General features: G+C 32.9%; 1 protein-coding gene and 2 non-coding genes across 3 annotated transcripts; 1 reads left to right on the top strand and 2 right to left on the bottom strand.

The window, feature by feature from the left end:
* Nucleotides 1-478: 478 nt before the first annotated feature.
* TRNAV-CAC (transfer RNA valine (anticodon CAC)) lies at nt 479-551 on the bottom strand. The gene has a single exon. It is a non-coding gene; the product is annotated as a tRNA-Val (tRNA).
* A 241-nt stretch (nt 552-792) lies between these two features.
* Nucleotides 793-15,881, top strand: LOC147074524 (trimeric intracellular cation channel type 1B.1). The gene is made up of 6 exons (XM_085944092.1): nt 793-1,033; nt 9,269-9,425; nt 10,613-10,885; nt 12,407-12,527; nt 13,221-13,388; nt 14,726-15,881. The coding sequence occupies exons 1-5, from the start codon at nt 913-915 to the stop codon at nt 13,374-13,376; spliced, it is 828 nt and encodes a 275-aa protein (XP_085800218.1). The 5' UTR covers nt 793-912; the 3' UTR covers nt 13,377-13,388; nt 14,726-15,881.
* Nucleotides 6,102-6,173, bottom strand: TRNAP-CGG (transfer RNA proline (anticodon CGG)). The gene has a single exon. It is a non-coding gene; the product is annotated as a tRNA-Pro (tRNA).
* Nucleotides 15,882-18,412: the final 2,531 nt, after the last annotated feature.

The raw sequence follows: 18,412 nt of genomic DNA on the forward strand, positions 1-18,412 counted from the left end.
CCATTGTATTTAGATAGGTATCGATCGATTAAAATATGTTTAAAGCTTTAATTTGATAATGAATTTCTATGCCTCTCCCCCTTAATACATTATATTTATGGTCATATTTATTATTAAAATTTACTTAATTCAATTTTCAATTTTTTATCGTGTAGATTTTTGACTAATTCATCGTTTTAATATTTTTTATATTTATATCAAATCAAGCTTCAATATTGGGACCCCATACCTAAAATAACATTTGAAAAGAAAATTAAAATGATTACCTTTTTTTCTTTTTCATTGTATACAATAGTAATATGTAGGTAGGTACATACATACCAAGGTATTGATCACTACATAAAAGTAAATTTTCAGTGATCAAGAAAATTATTACTAAATGTTTAGTACGATACCGCCTCTTGCCAGATTTTTAATTAAAATGTATTGTAGACAATTTTGTTATTATTTTTAAAACGATTTAAAAATATCAAAAAACTGTTTCCGCCCGGGATCGAACCGGGGACCTTGTGCGTGTGAAGCACACGTGATAACCGCTACACTACGGAAACGATGTCAACACTGCTAAAATTAAAGTATATAAATAAAAATTATGTGTATAAACTCAGTTTCAGAATTAATACAAAATGGTACACAATCATAAGATATTATTGATTTATTCTAAACGTGAAATATTTCTGAATCTTTGACAACTACAGGTAAATAAAATGAAGAATAGGTATCATTTTCTTTATCTAATTTGAGAACGAGTCTCGCACTCCTGTCGCAGGGTGGCAAATTGTGGAATTAACCAGTCTGTTTCTCAGCAACGAGGTGTAAACATCTCCGGCCGGCTAGGGGAGCGAAGACGTTTAGACTCTAACGTTTTCACTATTATTTTTCCTGAGAGGTCGGCCCATAGAACCTCTCACCATGGATCCCGAAGCCTTTCTCGACATGGCCAATCAGGTCATCAAACTCAAGATGTTCCCTTATTTTGACATTGCACATTCTCTCCTCTGCGCTTTAGCGGTCAGAGAAGATCTTGGAGCTGGTGAGTTCCGTGATTATTTTTATTACAGAAATTTTCTCGTGTTTATCAGTGACTCTTATCAGCAATTTTGATACGCATATTTACATTTGAAAATATATTTTTAATATACCTTTCGCGTTAAAAATAAACCAGTCCTTGGAAATACCTTCTCGGTTACTACACAGTACACACGGCCGGCGGTCAGGCAGTGAAAATAATGTTCAAATCGAATTTGTCCGTGCGTAAAATACATTTCAATGTTCATTCAGGTGGAAAGTACAATCAGGTGGAAAATTTTATTATTTTTACAAATACAAATTCGTTAATAATTATTATCATTTAACATTTACAATGTAGTTATAAATACAGCGTTGTTTTATGGGTTATTCGCTTGTTTTTGAGTATTTTCTCTTCCCAAAATACCGCCAAATTTTTGAATTATTTTTGTTCGATTGCCGTGCGTTGGTCGTTTGACGTTTTTCAACGCTATAAAATAATTCAAAATATGACATTATGAATTAAATAAGCAAATAAGCTCGTATACAGCCAGTTATAAACACACACGTGGTTCGTAAAAAGATATTTTCGTTCTCTCCCGGTTTGTTTTCCGGGCTACTTGGTCTATTTTGCACGACTTTTACATAGGGTTGCCAAGCGTCACTTCTGTTAAACGGGACGTTTAGTTTTGTTAAAAAATAACTTTTTTGAAATGTTATCATTAGATACACACATTTCAAGTATTAAATCTTTATCTACAAAAATACATTATTAACTAAATAAATATATTATTTTTACTGTTCGAATTCTTCCCGCTTATTAACATTATACATACCTACTTACCTAATTTAAAAACTGAGAATTCAAATGATCCACGCGTATAGTTGAGTAAATGGACATCAAGTTGACTTCTGACTGATAATGTATTTTTCTTAAATGATATCAGTACCCATTGGTAATTTGTCTATATGTTTATTGATGTTTTTTAATGTTTACAGTATAACAAGGCAGGTCAAAACATTCAAATTATATATGCTATTATATGCTATTAGAATTATATAGCTATGAAAATGCGTATAACTTTTCATACGACGTAGTTAGATTTTTTATTTGACGTTATTTGTACTCATTTTTGTCACACTACTTAAGTACTACGTTCATATTTGTTTGTAATATATAATATATTATCGATGTCATTGTCAAATAGTAGTATACGATAAAATCGTTATGTATTTAACCCAACTAAATTTAAAAATAAATGTTTTTGTTACTTCTTTTTAACAAAACGCGAATGCTTTTATTTAGTGTTGTGAAAATTTCATTTATAATATTAATTATTGCATCGGTTATAGGTACTAATTGTCATATATAACCGTTTCATCGTGTCAAGCCTATCAGGCACCAGCGAAGGGTGCGAGAGTAGTCAATGCGCTCCCCAAAGACGTAGACATTTTCGGTGACGTGCTATGTATTTTGTATTCGAAATTTTCTTTTTCTGTAAATATAAAATTCTACTTATGTTTTTTATTATATTTTTATTGTTATTATTATTATTACTATCTTCTCCTCTCTTGTGAGGGTGATATTTGTTATAATGTAAATATCATGTGAACGTCTTGAATTTAGATTTGTTATGTCCACAATGTTTCGTTTTCTTAAATAAATGTTATACCTATCCGTGAATCGAATAGATCAGAACAATAAAGATATTATAATTATATTGACAATCAACAAACATGAGATTTACCTATAACCATTGCAACGTTTGTCTCAGCACAACAGACATTGTCAATTGAGCGTAAACATAATATTATGTTAATTATTCGACAATATAGTTAAACATAATATTTGGGACGTTTTAGCTTTTTTTTTTATCCTATACTCATAATATGTAATATCCTGAGTTCCCTGGTAATATCCATTCGAATATTCAATAATTGATATCACCTTCCTACCTAATCTACCATTATGTTTGATATTATTTTACAGTTTGTTTCGAGAGCAAAAAATATTGCATCGAGTAATGATCGTGAATCACGCCATAGGTACATACTAATCAAAGTACCTACCTTATTATTATGTTCGTAGTTACCTACTTGGTCGTAAACACCAAACACTGACGTGGAAGCAAGGCTATGCACCACGATTATTTGTGAATTTACATTCATTTTCAATATTACTTTTAGGGAGAATATTAAATTTGTTTTTACCGATCATAATGAATACAATTATTGCCTCACATTTTCCAGTGCAAACGTATCAATGCGATAAATAAAAACATACACTTATTGTCAAAAATGTATTCCCCGATTATTAATAATATTATAATATTTTAAATGAAAAGTATACTCATACTACAAAATCAATCATTGAGACTTCATGCATGAAAAGGAAATGATAAGTTGGCTGTCGTTTAGCGTCGGATTTAACGACTTTCACAACTTTGAATTTTTATACATTAGCAAGGAATCCTAAGAACAAAGCTCTCACATTTTTTTCATATGAAATTTTTAGACGTTACCGCCAATTTTTTAACGGCGGAACTTGAAAAATAAATGTTGTTAGCGAAAGGCCTCGAAATGTTTAAATCGGGCCCCACATGTTCTTTCTTGGCTCGGCGTCGAATTTATGAAATGAAAATGATTAAAGGAGAAAGTATATATTCATTAATTTCAATTTAATTACTCGGGTGTGTACTTATAATGTAAATTTGTTGGTTCCAGTTATTTCTAAGCCATTTTCATTCAAACATTTTATCTCATCTAAACGCACGTCTGCTTTATGTTTATATTGGTAAATCGATCACCATTCATAAACTTCACTAATATTCACTAATAAAATAAGCTCTTCGAACTTGTGTCAATTTTATTCTATTCAGTAAGTACCTATCTAAAATGGTACAGAAAGAAGCAATTACCCAGTCATAGACAGAACTTCTTGCTTACTCATCATCCTCACAATATTTACCTACTTTAGATATCGGGTCTTTAGATTGTTCATTATCTTCCTAATTTATTCTACAAGACTTCAACTAGAAGTTATTTAACGGCCCACGTGCTCGTCGTAAGTCAAAATTGAGTTTTTATTGTATTTTCAAACCATGATCCTGGACACTCCTTAAACGTTGTAGATAATCTATTTATATAATTTTGAAGCCTTATTATCCTTTATAGTTATTTTAAACATTTGATGACTGCATAAAGTATTTTTGTTACATAAAATAGTATTCTTTTAAACCTCTCGCTCTAATGTTTTAGAATATAGTCATATTTCGGTACATAACTGTGCAGTGGTGTTAAGATTTTTTACGTTTATTAATTTTTAAACGCATTCATGGTTTGAAAATACAATAAAAACTCAATTTTGACCTTCGACGAGCATGTCCCCCCTTAAGATACCAACTACTAATTTCACATTCCAGTGTTGGGTAGATAAGGCAAACATAAGTTCACGCCATTTCCCTCGATCCAGTGTCGACTCAACTTTTATTGGAACCGTGAATCTTCCACGGACTACAAAAATGTAACGAGACAAAATATAATTATAATGCTATAAAACAAAGATAATTTATAATATTTAATGAAATTTGTATGTTAGAAGGTGGCGAAGTTAGTAGAGCGCCCGTCTATGCGTCCGTGGGTCGGGTTCGATTTTGCCCTTTGCCAAAATAATACTTTTTTCTTTCCAATGTGCGTTTGACACAGGGCATATCGAGCACTTAAAAGTCGTTTCCCTTTCAAAAGGCTAACAGTATAACCTCCACTTCGTGGAAGCTCGTAATACTACGTTCAGGGGTGAAAATAATAATAATAATAAATACAATACACATTATAGGGAATACAAATATGACCGCGGACTACAGAATCCCTGCCCACAACTTTTTAGATGCTTACACCAATGACATTAATATGTCATTGGCTTACACAGGTGGAAATTTATAAATACGGATATGTTGGTAATTTATTTACTCTGTACAAAGTTTAGTATACGAGATTGACACAGCAGTTTTATTAATGAACACTGGGAACACGTGCCATTTAATATACAGCTTCTAGAATTCAAATTATATCCGATGTTGTATTCGTGACGTATAAGCCGCCCAATGAGATTCCTCATGGTTGAATTCTAAAATGAATCACTATTTGAAAAATCATATAATACTATCTTATAACTACTACCTGTGTTTTTTTTTCTTTTAATCATTTTTAATTTTTCTCTCCAATGTATTTTTCATTAACTGTATTTAATATTTAATTTGATTTATTCTGTGTGTGCCTGACATTGGGTCCATTAGTTATTCTTTTATTGTATATCTCTATTGTACTTATTCGTCTGTGATTGGTCTTATTGGATGGCCTGAATAAAAAAAAATGGTACAAGTCGGTTATGTGGAATACAGCGGCAATTTTTTTTTTTTGAAAACACCCGATATACTGAATTATTTGTTAGTTTAGGTTTGGTTAGGTTAACCTTACAAATTATCCAGTATGTCCACATAACCAACTTGTACCAAAAAAATAATATGTTAAACCGTTTCCAGCCATAAAAATGAAACTTGTGTTTAATAAATATCTTCCCGGATTTTCGCCTGGGAATTTTTGGCACCCCTATCTATCCGCCGTATCAATATCACTGAACTATAAAATTCCATCTCCCGAAGTATGTAGGTACATTACAGCCGACTATGAATTAATATTATAAGTAGGTACCTACCTAATGTATGAGCATAATGGATATTTTTTTTTGCTTATTGCATTGTAATGGCAAATACGTCTTGGATTACATTTTACATAAATATTTTGTAACAAAAAAACCGTCAAAGACATCGAAGTAAAAAGTAAAACCTCATCTATTGTCCAAACTCTTTTCATCGTGTTTATTTATTTATTTATTTATACATTTATAATGTTATCTTATTTTTTCTAGTGCAATAAGTAGGTACCTAGGTGACTATCTCTTTTCTTGATAGCGAGTCGGCCTTCGAATTTGTTCATAGTACCATTACAAAACAAAAACAAGCTTTGCGAGTTCGCGCTATAGATTTTCGATTTTAAAAAAATGTGATCGGAAGTAAAATGGAACCCTCGTTCCAGGGCTCGTCCGGGATTTGAACCCGGGACCTCTCGCACCCGAAGCGAGAATCATACCCCTAGACCAACGAGCCGTTGGCGTCGCTTCCCATTAATAACAAATTAGAATTGGGCAATAATATAATATTGCCAGAAATACAAAAAACGCGAATAAAAATATTTTGATAATGGTAGGTATTTTGTGAAAAATGCTGTCTTTTATTTTTGTTATGTAGATTGTAATGATATTAGTACAGATAATAATTTAAAGAATTTATGGTTCTTGTCTATTATTTAGTGGAAGCCAGCCGCCAGCGGCAAACAAATTTTGAAAATAGTCGATACCTATAGGTACTAGATTATTTGTTAGGTTAGGTTATCATTCTTGAATTTTGCCGAAATCGGCTATGAAAATTGGCTCTGTTCCCGCCTGGCTTCTAGTAAACAGACTTTTACCGAATTTATTATATGAGTGGGTATAGGTGCTAGTGGCGCACCCAGGGGGGGGGGCAAGGGGCCTTGCCCCCCCCAAAAAACATTGAAATTGAAAGCCAATAGATTAGACAAATAAAAACACGGCAAAAAATGATTTGAAATTCTCCAGCACCCTCATTAGAAAAATTTCTTAGATTGTAATTTCTAACACAAAAATTTCGAAACACTAATGTCGGGTTTTTTTAGAAACTCAATCTCTAATGGAAATGTCAAAAAATTCTCGGTGTCCACCCGAATTCCGGAGTGGTTTACACCAGTGGCGCAAGTGGGGGCAAGGGGCCCTGGCACCCCCCAAACATGAAAATTATCAGAATGATTTTAAACATTGACTTCGAAAGCCAATAAAACACGGCAAAAAAATGATTTGTAATAATTCTCCAGCACCCTTTTTAGAAAAATTTCTTAGATTTTAATTTCAAGCACAAAAATTTCGAAACACTAATGTTAGGTTTTTTTAGAAACCCAATACCTAAGGGAACTGTCAAAAAATCCTCGGTGTCCACCCGAATTCCGGAGTGGTGTAGGTCATGGCTGGCGAGGGCTGACAGAGCTCTAGCCAGTGGGCCCGGGCTGTGGGGGGCCCGGCGTGTCGGGTTAACCAGATAAGTGAGATAAACACACATCATAAATTATCTTTAATAGTAAAAAAGTCGCCTGCTGCGCTATTACACTTCATGGTCATAAATATTTTCAATTAGGTAGGTACTTATATAATTGTGAAATATATTTTTTCATTATTATGTGTCGATACTCGACAGCTCCATTACATATTAAAGTAGATGTATTAAAAATCGCCAATAATTCACTGTATAAGTACCCTTAATTTGAACTAAAACACAATTTGAAAAATGTTAATGTAGTGTTTCACACTGCATTTAATCGTAGCGGTAGGTAGGGGGTCCGCCAAATATCCTAGCCTGAGGGCCCGTTTCAGGATGTGGGGACCATGGTATAGGTACACCGAGTGCAATAGACAAAAGACTGATAAACGAGAAATTATGCTGTGAAGAAGAAAAAGAGTCTATGGGACTAATTTACATTCTCCTCCTTGGCCCCCCCCAATATTAAATCCTGGGTGCGCCACTGATAGGTGCCCATGTTAAATCGTGTCGAAATTTCATTGCTGATATTGTGAAGTTCGCTACTAATGAATCTGCAATACGAAATGACAGTACAGTTCGGTTATGAGGAATACAGCGGCAAACACAATTTGAAAATAGCCGATATACTGGATTATTTGTTAGGTTGACCTAACCAAACCTAACCTAACCCAAACTGACAAATAATCCAGTATGTCGGATATTTTCAAAATGTGTTTTCCGCTGTATTCCTCATAACCGAACTGTACCGAAATGACTTTAGTTTCACATTAATATATTTAGACTCCATCTATCTGACGTGTTTTCTTATTTACTTACCTACTTATTTAGTATTTTCCACCATTTCGTTTTTGGCTCATGTGAAAAAATACGTTTTTATTATAACCCATTTTACCTCTTGGGTCCAGTAATACTTCAACCAGTACGATAGATAGTAAAATGGGTATTGTGTGACCTGCCTAACCTAACCTAACAATACCTAGTAATGCCTACCTATTTCAATTAATACATAATACACAAGACTTAAGAATGTAGCATACCTTCATTATACCTAATGGAAAAAAATATTTTTACTGAGCAAGTTCGAGCTTACTTCCATTGGATTCTGGCCAATATGCCCAATGAAATAATCTTCTTCTTTCGATGGCGCTACAGTTCAATTCAAGTCTCTTCCACCGCATTCCTCCAGCTGGTGCGATTTTCTGCGGCAACTCTCCAGTCTTTGATGTTGTGAAGGGCCTAGTGTCACTTTTCACCCCTCCTCCCAGCGCATCTGCAGTCGTCCTGCTGAGTTTCCAACGAGAACCATTTTTGTTACCTATGTCAACGGTATGTGCTGGACATGGCCTGGCCAGTTCAGTCTAAAAACTCAATGAATATAAATTGTTTTGAACCTCGGTTAATGTGGTACAACCTGGGCTTTTTTTGTCATGTAATGCAGTGGAATGGCGTTCCGGCACCTTTTTTCACGGTATTTTTAATGTTTTTAAAGCAATTAGAAGAAACAATGTTCACGCTTACATTTACAATCCATAAAATATAATATTATGAACCGGATGAAATGTGGATGGATTCAAAATTTGCGCTCTCATGTGGTGACAAGTGAGAAGTGGACTCACCCACGTTCCCACAGATCACTTGTGGTCACCAACACTGATAACAGCGACGCATGTTTTTACAATTTTATTTTCTACAACTTTAGTTGTACCTATTTTTTTGTTTAACTTTAGATTTGACATGTCACTGTGCGTATGCCAGATCTTTAGTTTTTCGTGCAATAGGCAGTTTGCCGATCCCTGTATTAATATATTATTGATACAATTTTTTTACGCTACATAAAATTAACCTACCATAACCTACAATAATGGTTGTTTTAGTTTTTAGTTTATTTTTACGTTTCAAATGACCGTTAAATATCAGATAACTGTGCGTGTCATTATATGTAATGCACAAATAACAAATTATTTATTTCTTTTCAATATGTTTATTTTCATTACGCCGCTTCCCAGGTGTTCAATGAGTTGGATGTATTTATTTTTGATTCAGATCGGCTACAGTTTTTCTCTAATATTCGATTTTTTTTTGTTTTTCCACAGGAGCACAGGCGTTTTCAAGAAAACATCCGCTATCATGCTGGCTCTCTACCATGCTGGTTATTTTCTCCGGAGCGATGGTGGCCAATGGTCTGCTCGGCGAGCCAATTCTAGCGCCACTGAAAAACACACCACAGCTTGTGGTCGGCACATTGACATGGTATTTTGTTTTATTTATTAATTCAATACTGCCATATACATCCAAGTATAACGAGGGTGCATTAGGAATCACTGCTCTATACCATATTAACTATAGGGTCGAACACAGGTTCACAACCTTTTTAGAGTTGTGACCTACTTTTATAATAGCCAAATAACCTATGACCCCCGTTGCATTTGCACAATAATTGCAAATGTAAATGGGGCCGTTCATTGGTCAGCCTTATTAGTATTGGGGGGCTATGCAGCCAATGAGGTTTTATATTGCCAATTGATCACAGCGAAGCATTTCAAACCTCATTGACTTTACTAGTCTCTGTTTGTTTACTGTCAAACATTACCTTTTCTTAGTCTCTTTAAGATTATTTTTAACCGTTTTGGTTTAATTTTTGATTAACCGGTTCTATGCCTTTAGCGAGTTTTCTTGGTCTATGAGGGCGTGTTCGATAGGCCACACATAAAAATTTCACAAGTTATCTTGTCCGACTTTAAACTCAAATTACTAGTCACTGACGATTGATTTGCATAATCCAAAAAAATAAAATCCCACTGACATCTGTTATTATGAAAAACTAAGCCACAAATTATTGGTATTACAGCGATTTCAGTAAGAGCTTTGCTCTATATTACACGTGTGTCGTTAAAAATCTGCGGTGTGTCAAATACTGCCATAGTAATATCGTAAGGCATAGAAAAGGTTAACAAGTCGTCGTTATAGGATTGGTTTACCGAATATCCGTTTTTGTTTAAATCAACCTCTTAATGCAGAATGTTTTTTTGTATCTAATTGGACGAGAACCATCCCTTTCTTTAAATTACTTTGTAATGGTAATGAGTACATCATTCATATGTTGTAAAAATAACAATTTAAATATCTCCATGTATTTAAATATAGGATTATGAAATTCGTTTTTCGTCTCCTGAACATTTGGTCTATTCGGGAAACCAATCCTACAGCGACGAAGTGTTGATTTCATTTGAAATTTAAATTCTTTCATTGGAGACCCCACTGGGTGTTACGTCCCATGGGTTGTGAACTTGTGGTCTATAGGAATAATTCAGACTATTTGAAGGGTCATATTCCTGCCGTAAAAAAGAAACAAGTCATCATTGTAGCTCCAAATTCAGTCTTTTGTTATCTTATATCAGTCCATGCGTAGATGGTTTATCATTTCTTGTTTTTTACAGGTATTTCGTATTCTACACTCCATTTGACATCGGATACAAGGTGGGCAAATTTTTACCTGTGAAAGTGGTCGCTTCGGCCATGAAAGAAATATACCGCGCGAAGAAAGTATACGATGGAGTGTCGCACGCAGCCAAGCTATATCCTAACGCGTATATTATCATGATCATCATCGGTACCATGAAAGGAAACGGTGCCGGGTTCGTGAAACTCCTCGAGAGGCTCATAAGAGGGGCGTGGACCCCTACTGCCATGGAGTTCATGCAACCAAGCTTGTGAGTACTACAATGTCATATTTTGTCACTTTAAATAAGCTAAAAACTGATTACCATAGATACAGTGACATTGTTTTCTGAGGTACCACATAGAGTTTTGTAGCACCCCCAATAGTATAGGAGATACGAATATTGAAATATATTAATTAAATCCTGCTTCTATTAGAACCTAAATATATGAAAGTGTTCCTAAGGCTTAATAACTCAATTAGGGATAAAGTCATTCCACTTTGCAATATCACATTCGTATTTTAAAATTCATTCAATACAAACACAGAACAGATTAATAAATAGAATTCAGATAGGCTATAAATATACCCCAATACACTACATTTTGAAGCGGGGTTTTGAATGTGTGAGTGTCCTACGAAAATGAAACACACATTATAGACATGCAATAGTGTGTGTTGCAACCTTCAAATACACCAATATTGAATGAGCGTCAGTACGTAAATCGAGAGCAGTTGTCAGAATGAAGGACAAGCTTAGAATGACGTATTTTTAACGCGTGTTTCCTCCCATATTCTTCCACACTCGAGATCGGTTGCCTGTTACTCCACACCCGTAAGTGTTTCTGTTCCCTGAATACAAGCCTTGAAAAAGTTTTTTTATATAATGGCACCATAATTCTTTAGACAAAAAATCAGAGTGAATAAGTAATCAAAGCAAAACTTCAAACAGCAGGTCGCCATTTTATTTACAAATAGTTCGCAACATGGAGAATATTAACTCTTCTATAATAATTGTCCACTGAACCCATTGACGTAGTATTGAACCATAGTAAAATCATTCTGGAATAATTGTCGTCACATACAAAATTCATAATAAACTCCACTATTCATAGTCCATAGTATCATCATAATATATATATACATTAAAATCTTAAGGTATTTTGAGATATTTGTATCAATAGAATTTTCAGACCTGTCTGAATTGCCCTAGAATTTCTATTGTATTATTTATTGATTTTTAATTATGGGATTTCAATGATATGAATAGATTCTTTCATATTCAAAATATATATCATGATATCTATGTTGTCTTACCTCTCACGCTTTAAGCTAAGAATAGTTTATGATATGTATTTATCTTACAAGATTAAAAAAATAATATTAAATGCAAGTTTATTTAAATTTTTCTTTATTGGTATTTACAAACTTTCACTGGGGACTTTATAGCTATCCACACACGACGACCATGCGTCGCAGTAACTTTTACCCCTATAAACACCACATACGGCACACTCCACCGTATGGTACCTACAATTGTTGTGGTGGAAGGGTCAGCAGGTGTGCGGAGGCAATGATTCGTTTGAGAATTGTTGCGTTTGACCCCCTCGCACACCTGTCCACCCTTCCACCATATCAGTTGTGGGAGCCATATGGTGAAGTGTGCCTTGTGCGGTGTACAGAGAGGGAAAAGTTGTTGCAACGAGTGGTCGTCGTGTGCGGACAGCTTATATCATAATTAATCGTAATTACTTTAAGAAATACTAATTTTTTGTCATCTGCTTGTTTCCAGTTACACCAAAGCTTCTCTCGTTGCATCCATCATCTTTGTCCTTGACAAGAAGACTGACTTAATATCTGCGCCACATGCACTTGTTTACTTTGGAATTGTTATATTCTTCGTCTACTTCAAGGTGAGATAATATTGTAAAGCATTATAATCTATCCAACAACAATAGTTCACATCAAACTTTGTCAGTTATATTTATTTGTTTTCATTGAACTAATAATACAAAATGCAGACGGTATTGGTTAGTAAAATTCAATCAATATCTGCCCAAGCCAAACCATAAGACGCTTTGCACATACAAAATCATGTGACACAGCCATGAATCATACCTGCACATAACCACCTATGCGAAGTAGAAGATATGTCGACTGGTGAGTTTGACAGTTGGATTCGAAATGGTCTACTGTTAGTGACTTATCATGCGTATCTACAACAACAAGGGTATGCCTCATGTGGTCTCTGTTGAGTGAAATTTGTTGCTTGCAACACCAGCTGTTTTTTTCAAACTAAAATGTATTCGAGCTGTGTGCGGATGTACATCAAGTTACATGTGCTTTGTGAAAATCATGTTGACGTATTCGACGTGTTGCAGTCGAGACAACTTTATATGTGCGACCCGGCTAATAGATAAAAAAATATTCTTTTATCTATTACGGTTTGGTTAGGCAGGGTTTGATTGGATTTTAAAAATTTTACACAATTTGTACCAAAAACAAGATTTTTAACAAATTATTTGTTTACATTCAACATATATGTATTCAAAATTTTACGCTTGTAATGGAATATACAATGTATATTCTTTTTCTTTCTATTGCAGCTGTCTTCAATCTTGTTGGGAATTCACGACCCGTTCCTGCCATTTGAGAACCTATTCTGTGCGCTCTTCCTCGGGGGTATATGGGACTCCCTGGCCAAGCTGATGGGTCGCGGACAGCCCAAGGAAGAATCTAAAGATGCCAAAAAGACCAACTAAAATTCTTTTTAGGTATGAATCACGTGTGGATTAAGATGATTTTTCAATTTTAGTTTAACTGGTTTTACGCAAATATTTTTCTTTAGTGTAATTACAAAACATTATCAAAATCTTTATTTTTGTTATGTTATTTTTATTTTTTTTTAACCATGTCTGATCCTAATAGGATCATATGGGCCTCCACGGAGTGGAGGTTTGTATTAACAGATTTTTGTTTTTACGAGAAATGAATGTCAGCCACTTGCTCAACCTATTAGGTCCATACTCTGACTCGTACACAAATTGAAAAACAATATGTGTAATTGCCAGATCCAGGATTCGAACCTGGGACCCACGACACTATAGGCCAACGCTTAAGCAGCGTGCGTGTTACCATGTAATTAGGTAGGTATATCTACAATCTTTCAATAATATTTATATTGCAAATTTTCATTTGTATATATAACTGTATTCGGCTCCACATAATAATATTATGTATTTATAATATGAGAAGTCATTTTCATGCAAGAACCGTATCAAGAATACTTACATTTACATCGTCTGGCAGAACACACTAACTGGAGAATACTAGTTTTGAGTAATTTGACTGAAGTTGTTAAAATGTTTGAAATAATGGTCTATCATGTGAGTTTATTAAGTAATCGTAAAAAGGATGACTTTAAAATAAAGACTGTTTATTTATTAAGAAGGTTTCCAGACGGTAAAGTTTGAAATAAGGAACATTTTGGTATAACTAACTCAATATGTCATTTTTTTGAATTACTGTCATCTGTCAGAACAGTGACGATATATCAGATGTAAATTGGGGGAAATAAAAACGCAAAATTGATAATTAAATAATATACAATGTACTAGAATAAAACGGGACTGCAGAAGTTACATGCAAATTGTGGGAAAATGTGAATTCCGAGCATGTAAAGTCGGGGTTCCACTGTATGTACTTGTTAAAATATATTTATGGCTATTGAAAAAAATCTCAATAATTGTTGTGCTACAGACCAACAAACTTATCTGAAGAATGGTATGGGGGAGCCACTGTCGACTGGACAAAATCTGACATTCAAATGAAATTTTCAAAATGGCAACCTATGGTAGTTTGTAGTTCCATTTTTGGCCATTCTACAGAAAAGTTTGTAGGTCTGTACTTTCTTTTGGATATTGTTTAAAAAAATTGCCGAGCCCTGGGATAGGTATTCAAAATTTATGAAAACTAAACGACATCATAGTAGTACAAGCTTGATTACAGTAATATAATTTATGCTAAATATGTCTGATTGTAAATTTCATTTCAGTCTGTCGTGCCCGTAATGAATTATAGTAATCAGTTTGCCTTTTTCTTCTTTTTCCAGTTGGCTTTGCTGAGGCTGCCGAATTCAAAACAACTTAGCCGTCTCATTTCCTGTCGGATTATGACTTCTCGAAACCTGCGGCAGCGTCGGCAATCTTGCGAATGCAAAAAAAATAGAAAAATAGCAAATATTGCAGCGACCAAAACATTTTTACCTAGGGAAGCTAGTCAGTTAAGCGAATTTTCCTTTTATTTATAAGCAGTTTTGACCATGTGTTAGTTGTTTTGTACAAATATATACCGATTATTTTTCACAATAATTGACAATTCTACTCCACCGTTTTCGATACCATATTCAAAGCTATTCTTTTTAGCTTGTTCTTTTGCATATTAATAGTTATTTAATACTGATAATTTAAAATAAAATAATATTATCGATTGCCTTAAATTTTTTAATGAAATCAATGATCAAATAATTTAAAAAAATATTTTTAAAGACTACCCTTTTTGGGTTGTTTATAATATAAACTAAATAATAAAACAGTGTAAATTCAATATTTTTACACTATCAATTTTAAATATAAAATTACACTGTGTTTATTATTTATTTACTTGGGCTTTTACTGCTTAAGATTACTAGATTAGTATTCTAGTTTCATTTTTTTTTTTGTAGAATGTACCAAAACATTGGTCCGTAATAACAAAAATATTTTTTACCATCTCTAGCCCTATTTTAATAATAATTATTATTAGTATAAGATGTTGCTTTTATCAAAATCACCTTTGCGTGATTAATTTACCACTTTACAATAATTTTCTTGCAACCCAATGTATTACTTAGTTTTACTTCAATATCACAAAATGCCAAAGCTAAATTTCATGTGTATTATTTTTTTGCCACGTTATCGGCTGGGATGAATATTATAAGAGTGTAATAAAAATTTCAATTATTTGACTCAGTGGGTGCAGTCTTATAATTCGTTATTTTTGTTGGGTTACGCTTACATTTGTGATTTTGTTTCTTTTATATAATAATCCATCGCAAATGCGACCTGTAACCGTAAAATATATTATGTACTGTTGATATTTTTAAGAATTCCTGCATGTAAATAAAGTTTTAAATCTGTTTGAAGTTTGAGAATTGATTATAAAAGATTTATTTACAAAATACATGTCAAAATAGTATAAGAACAAATAAATAAATGACTGGTATCATACTTTATGGTTTTTCATTAATTGTTGTCGACATAAAACCCATATTGTCCTAAAATTTTAGACGGAGCATACACCTCCCCACAATTTGTAGCTACATATCAATATACTTTCATATCAATGAATAATTTTCACTTAGAAAAGTTATTCCTAACCAGGGTACCGCGAGGTCTGTCAGGGGCTCTGTGAGAATTTAGCAAAGCTTACATCTTCTACATCTTAAAGCCTTTTTGCTAATTTTCTAAAAGTAATGTTACCTGAATTTAAGTAATGGATTGTTGGAAAGTTGAGCTTGTTTAGGTTTAGATATCGAATCATCTCCTATATATTATTATCCTAAAAGATTTTGGAAATCGCACCAATTTTTTTTATTTAAATACCATTTTGTTGATTTTTAAACTATTTCAATTCATTTTTTAGAGTCCCGAATTTACTTCCATCTGAATTCGGCACAATCTGATAAAACTCAACACAATTACAGATTAAAATCATTTGTAAATCGCGTTTCATATCCGTCACCATACATTTTCGCGTCTTGCTGTCCATCTACCGTAAATTAATTATAATGTCGCATAATACTTTCTATATAATCGATATTTCACCAATCACAATGATAATTCCACAAAACTATTTAAATCTGTACGAGGCACATTGGTGTACTATGAGTTTTAACAAGAAATAAATGCATATTTCCTCATTAATTACTACGAAAATAATATAATCTAAAACCAAGTCACTTGTTTTTTATCTGTCAAACTAATAGACTAATGATTGTCATTTGTTTTCTTTCGCGAACCGCCTATAACAAGTTCATATGACGTATCAGAATTCAAATTTAGAATTTGCAGGATTAATCGAAAAAATGTGACATTTTTATTAGCACCCATAAATAATCAATTATTTCAATCAAGACATTTATTGTAAGATGAGGATAATTTTAAGACTGCTATCAATAAATTGAATAATGTTAGACTTACGAGTAATATAAGAAACTACATTATATCAGTGGCGAAGGGTGGAGGTAGGCTGTTAAGATCCACCATAAACAGTGCACATTAAACTTTTTCAGACATACATATTTGTTTTCATTGAAATAATACTACAATTTACAGATAGTGTTAGTTAGTTTTTTAAATTCAATTAAGCCCTGAGAACCAAGCCATAATAGATAATAGTCAAAAAATACATGTCTATCTATAAAATATCTAAAATTATGCAATTAAATCACACATAACTTTGAATATTTTATAAATAGAATAATATTTTTTATTTATTATAGTTTGGTTTAGTCAGGGCTTAATGAATTAAAAAAATTAACCAACAATATGTGTAATATGTATTTTTAATCCAACGAAAACAAATAACTATGAATGAAAAAGTATCCACAATTTTGTCGTATTGCCCAAATTAGACTAAAACTATTATGGTTTCGTAGAGGCATGGTTTGATTGATTTTTAAAAACTAACTAACACCATCTGTTAATTGTAGTCTTAGTTCAATAAAAACAAATACATATGACAAAAAAAGTTTAGTGTGCACTATCTATAGCGAATCTTAACAGCCTACCTCCACCCTTCGCCACTGCATTATATTATACATATTACGTTCTTCTCAATATCGAGGGTATACTGACAGAAAGCATTAACTCATTAAAACAAGTTCTGAGATAATCGCAAAAAGGACTTTAATTTTTTTTTCAAAGCGTTCTTCCACATAGATTTTTTTATGATTTAAAAACATTTTTTCTACATTATAAAGACTAACCTTTATGGCAAACACAATAACGACATGTTACAAGTCCTGTATTTTGTATACGCAGAACGCATTAGGTCATTATCATGCTTTCTATCAGAATAAAAAAATAACCATATCGTCTCTGTTCTGGCAGAACACACTAACTGGAGAATACTAGTTTTGAGTAATTTGACTGAAGTTGTTAAAATGTTTGAAATAATGGTCTATCATGTGAGTTTATTGAGTAGTCGTAAAAAGGATTATTTTAAAATAAAGACTGCTTATTTATTAAGAAGGTTTCCAGATGGTAACGTTTGAAATAAGGAACATTTTGGTATAACTAACTCAATATGTCATTTTTTTGAATTACTGTCTTCTGTCAGAACAGTGACGATATGATTTAATAATGTTTCTATTTTCTCACCATTATATCCTATGCCTTTGTGCGTTTTACCAGGACGTAGAGCGTAAAATTGTATACATTTTGGCATTTAAAACAGAAAAACAGCAAAAACTGAAATAATTAGTACTGTCAGTATACCCTCGATATTATAGTAAGTACCACATCCTTTCATATAAAATAGATAGGTAGTTATCGTGATTCAGTAATAATTGTATTATTTTTACATTTCGGTAGGCAAATGAAATTCATGTTACGTTTAATACAAAGGAATTAAACATTAATGATGTTTAGATATATATTTTATAATAATTATTATATATAAAATTACAGTAACCTTTCTTCTTCTTTTATATCATTAGTAACTATTAATACTCAATAAAAATTAAATTGCAATAATG

This window comes from Rhyacophila brunnea, unplaced genomic scaffold (assembly GCF_057557595.1).
Source record: "Rhyacophila brunnea isolate RB1 unplaced genomic scaffold, BYU_Rbru_1.0 scaffold_16, whole genome shotgun sequence".
In the NCBI taxonomy this organism is placed as follows: Eukaryota; Metazoa; Arthropoda; class Insecta; order Trichoptera; family Rhyacophilidae; genus Rhyacophila; species Rhyacophila brunnea.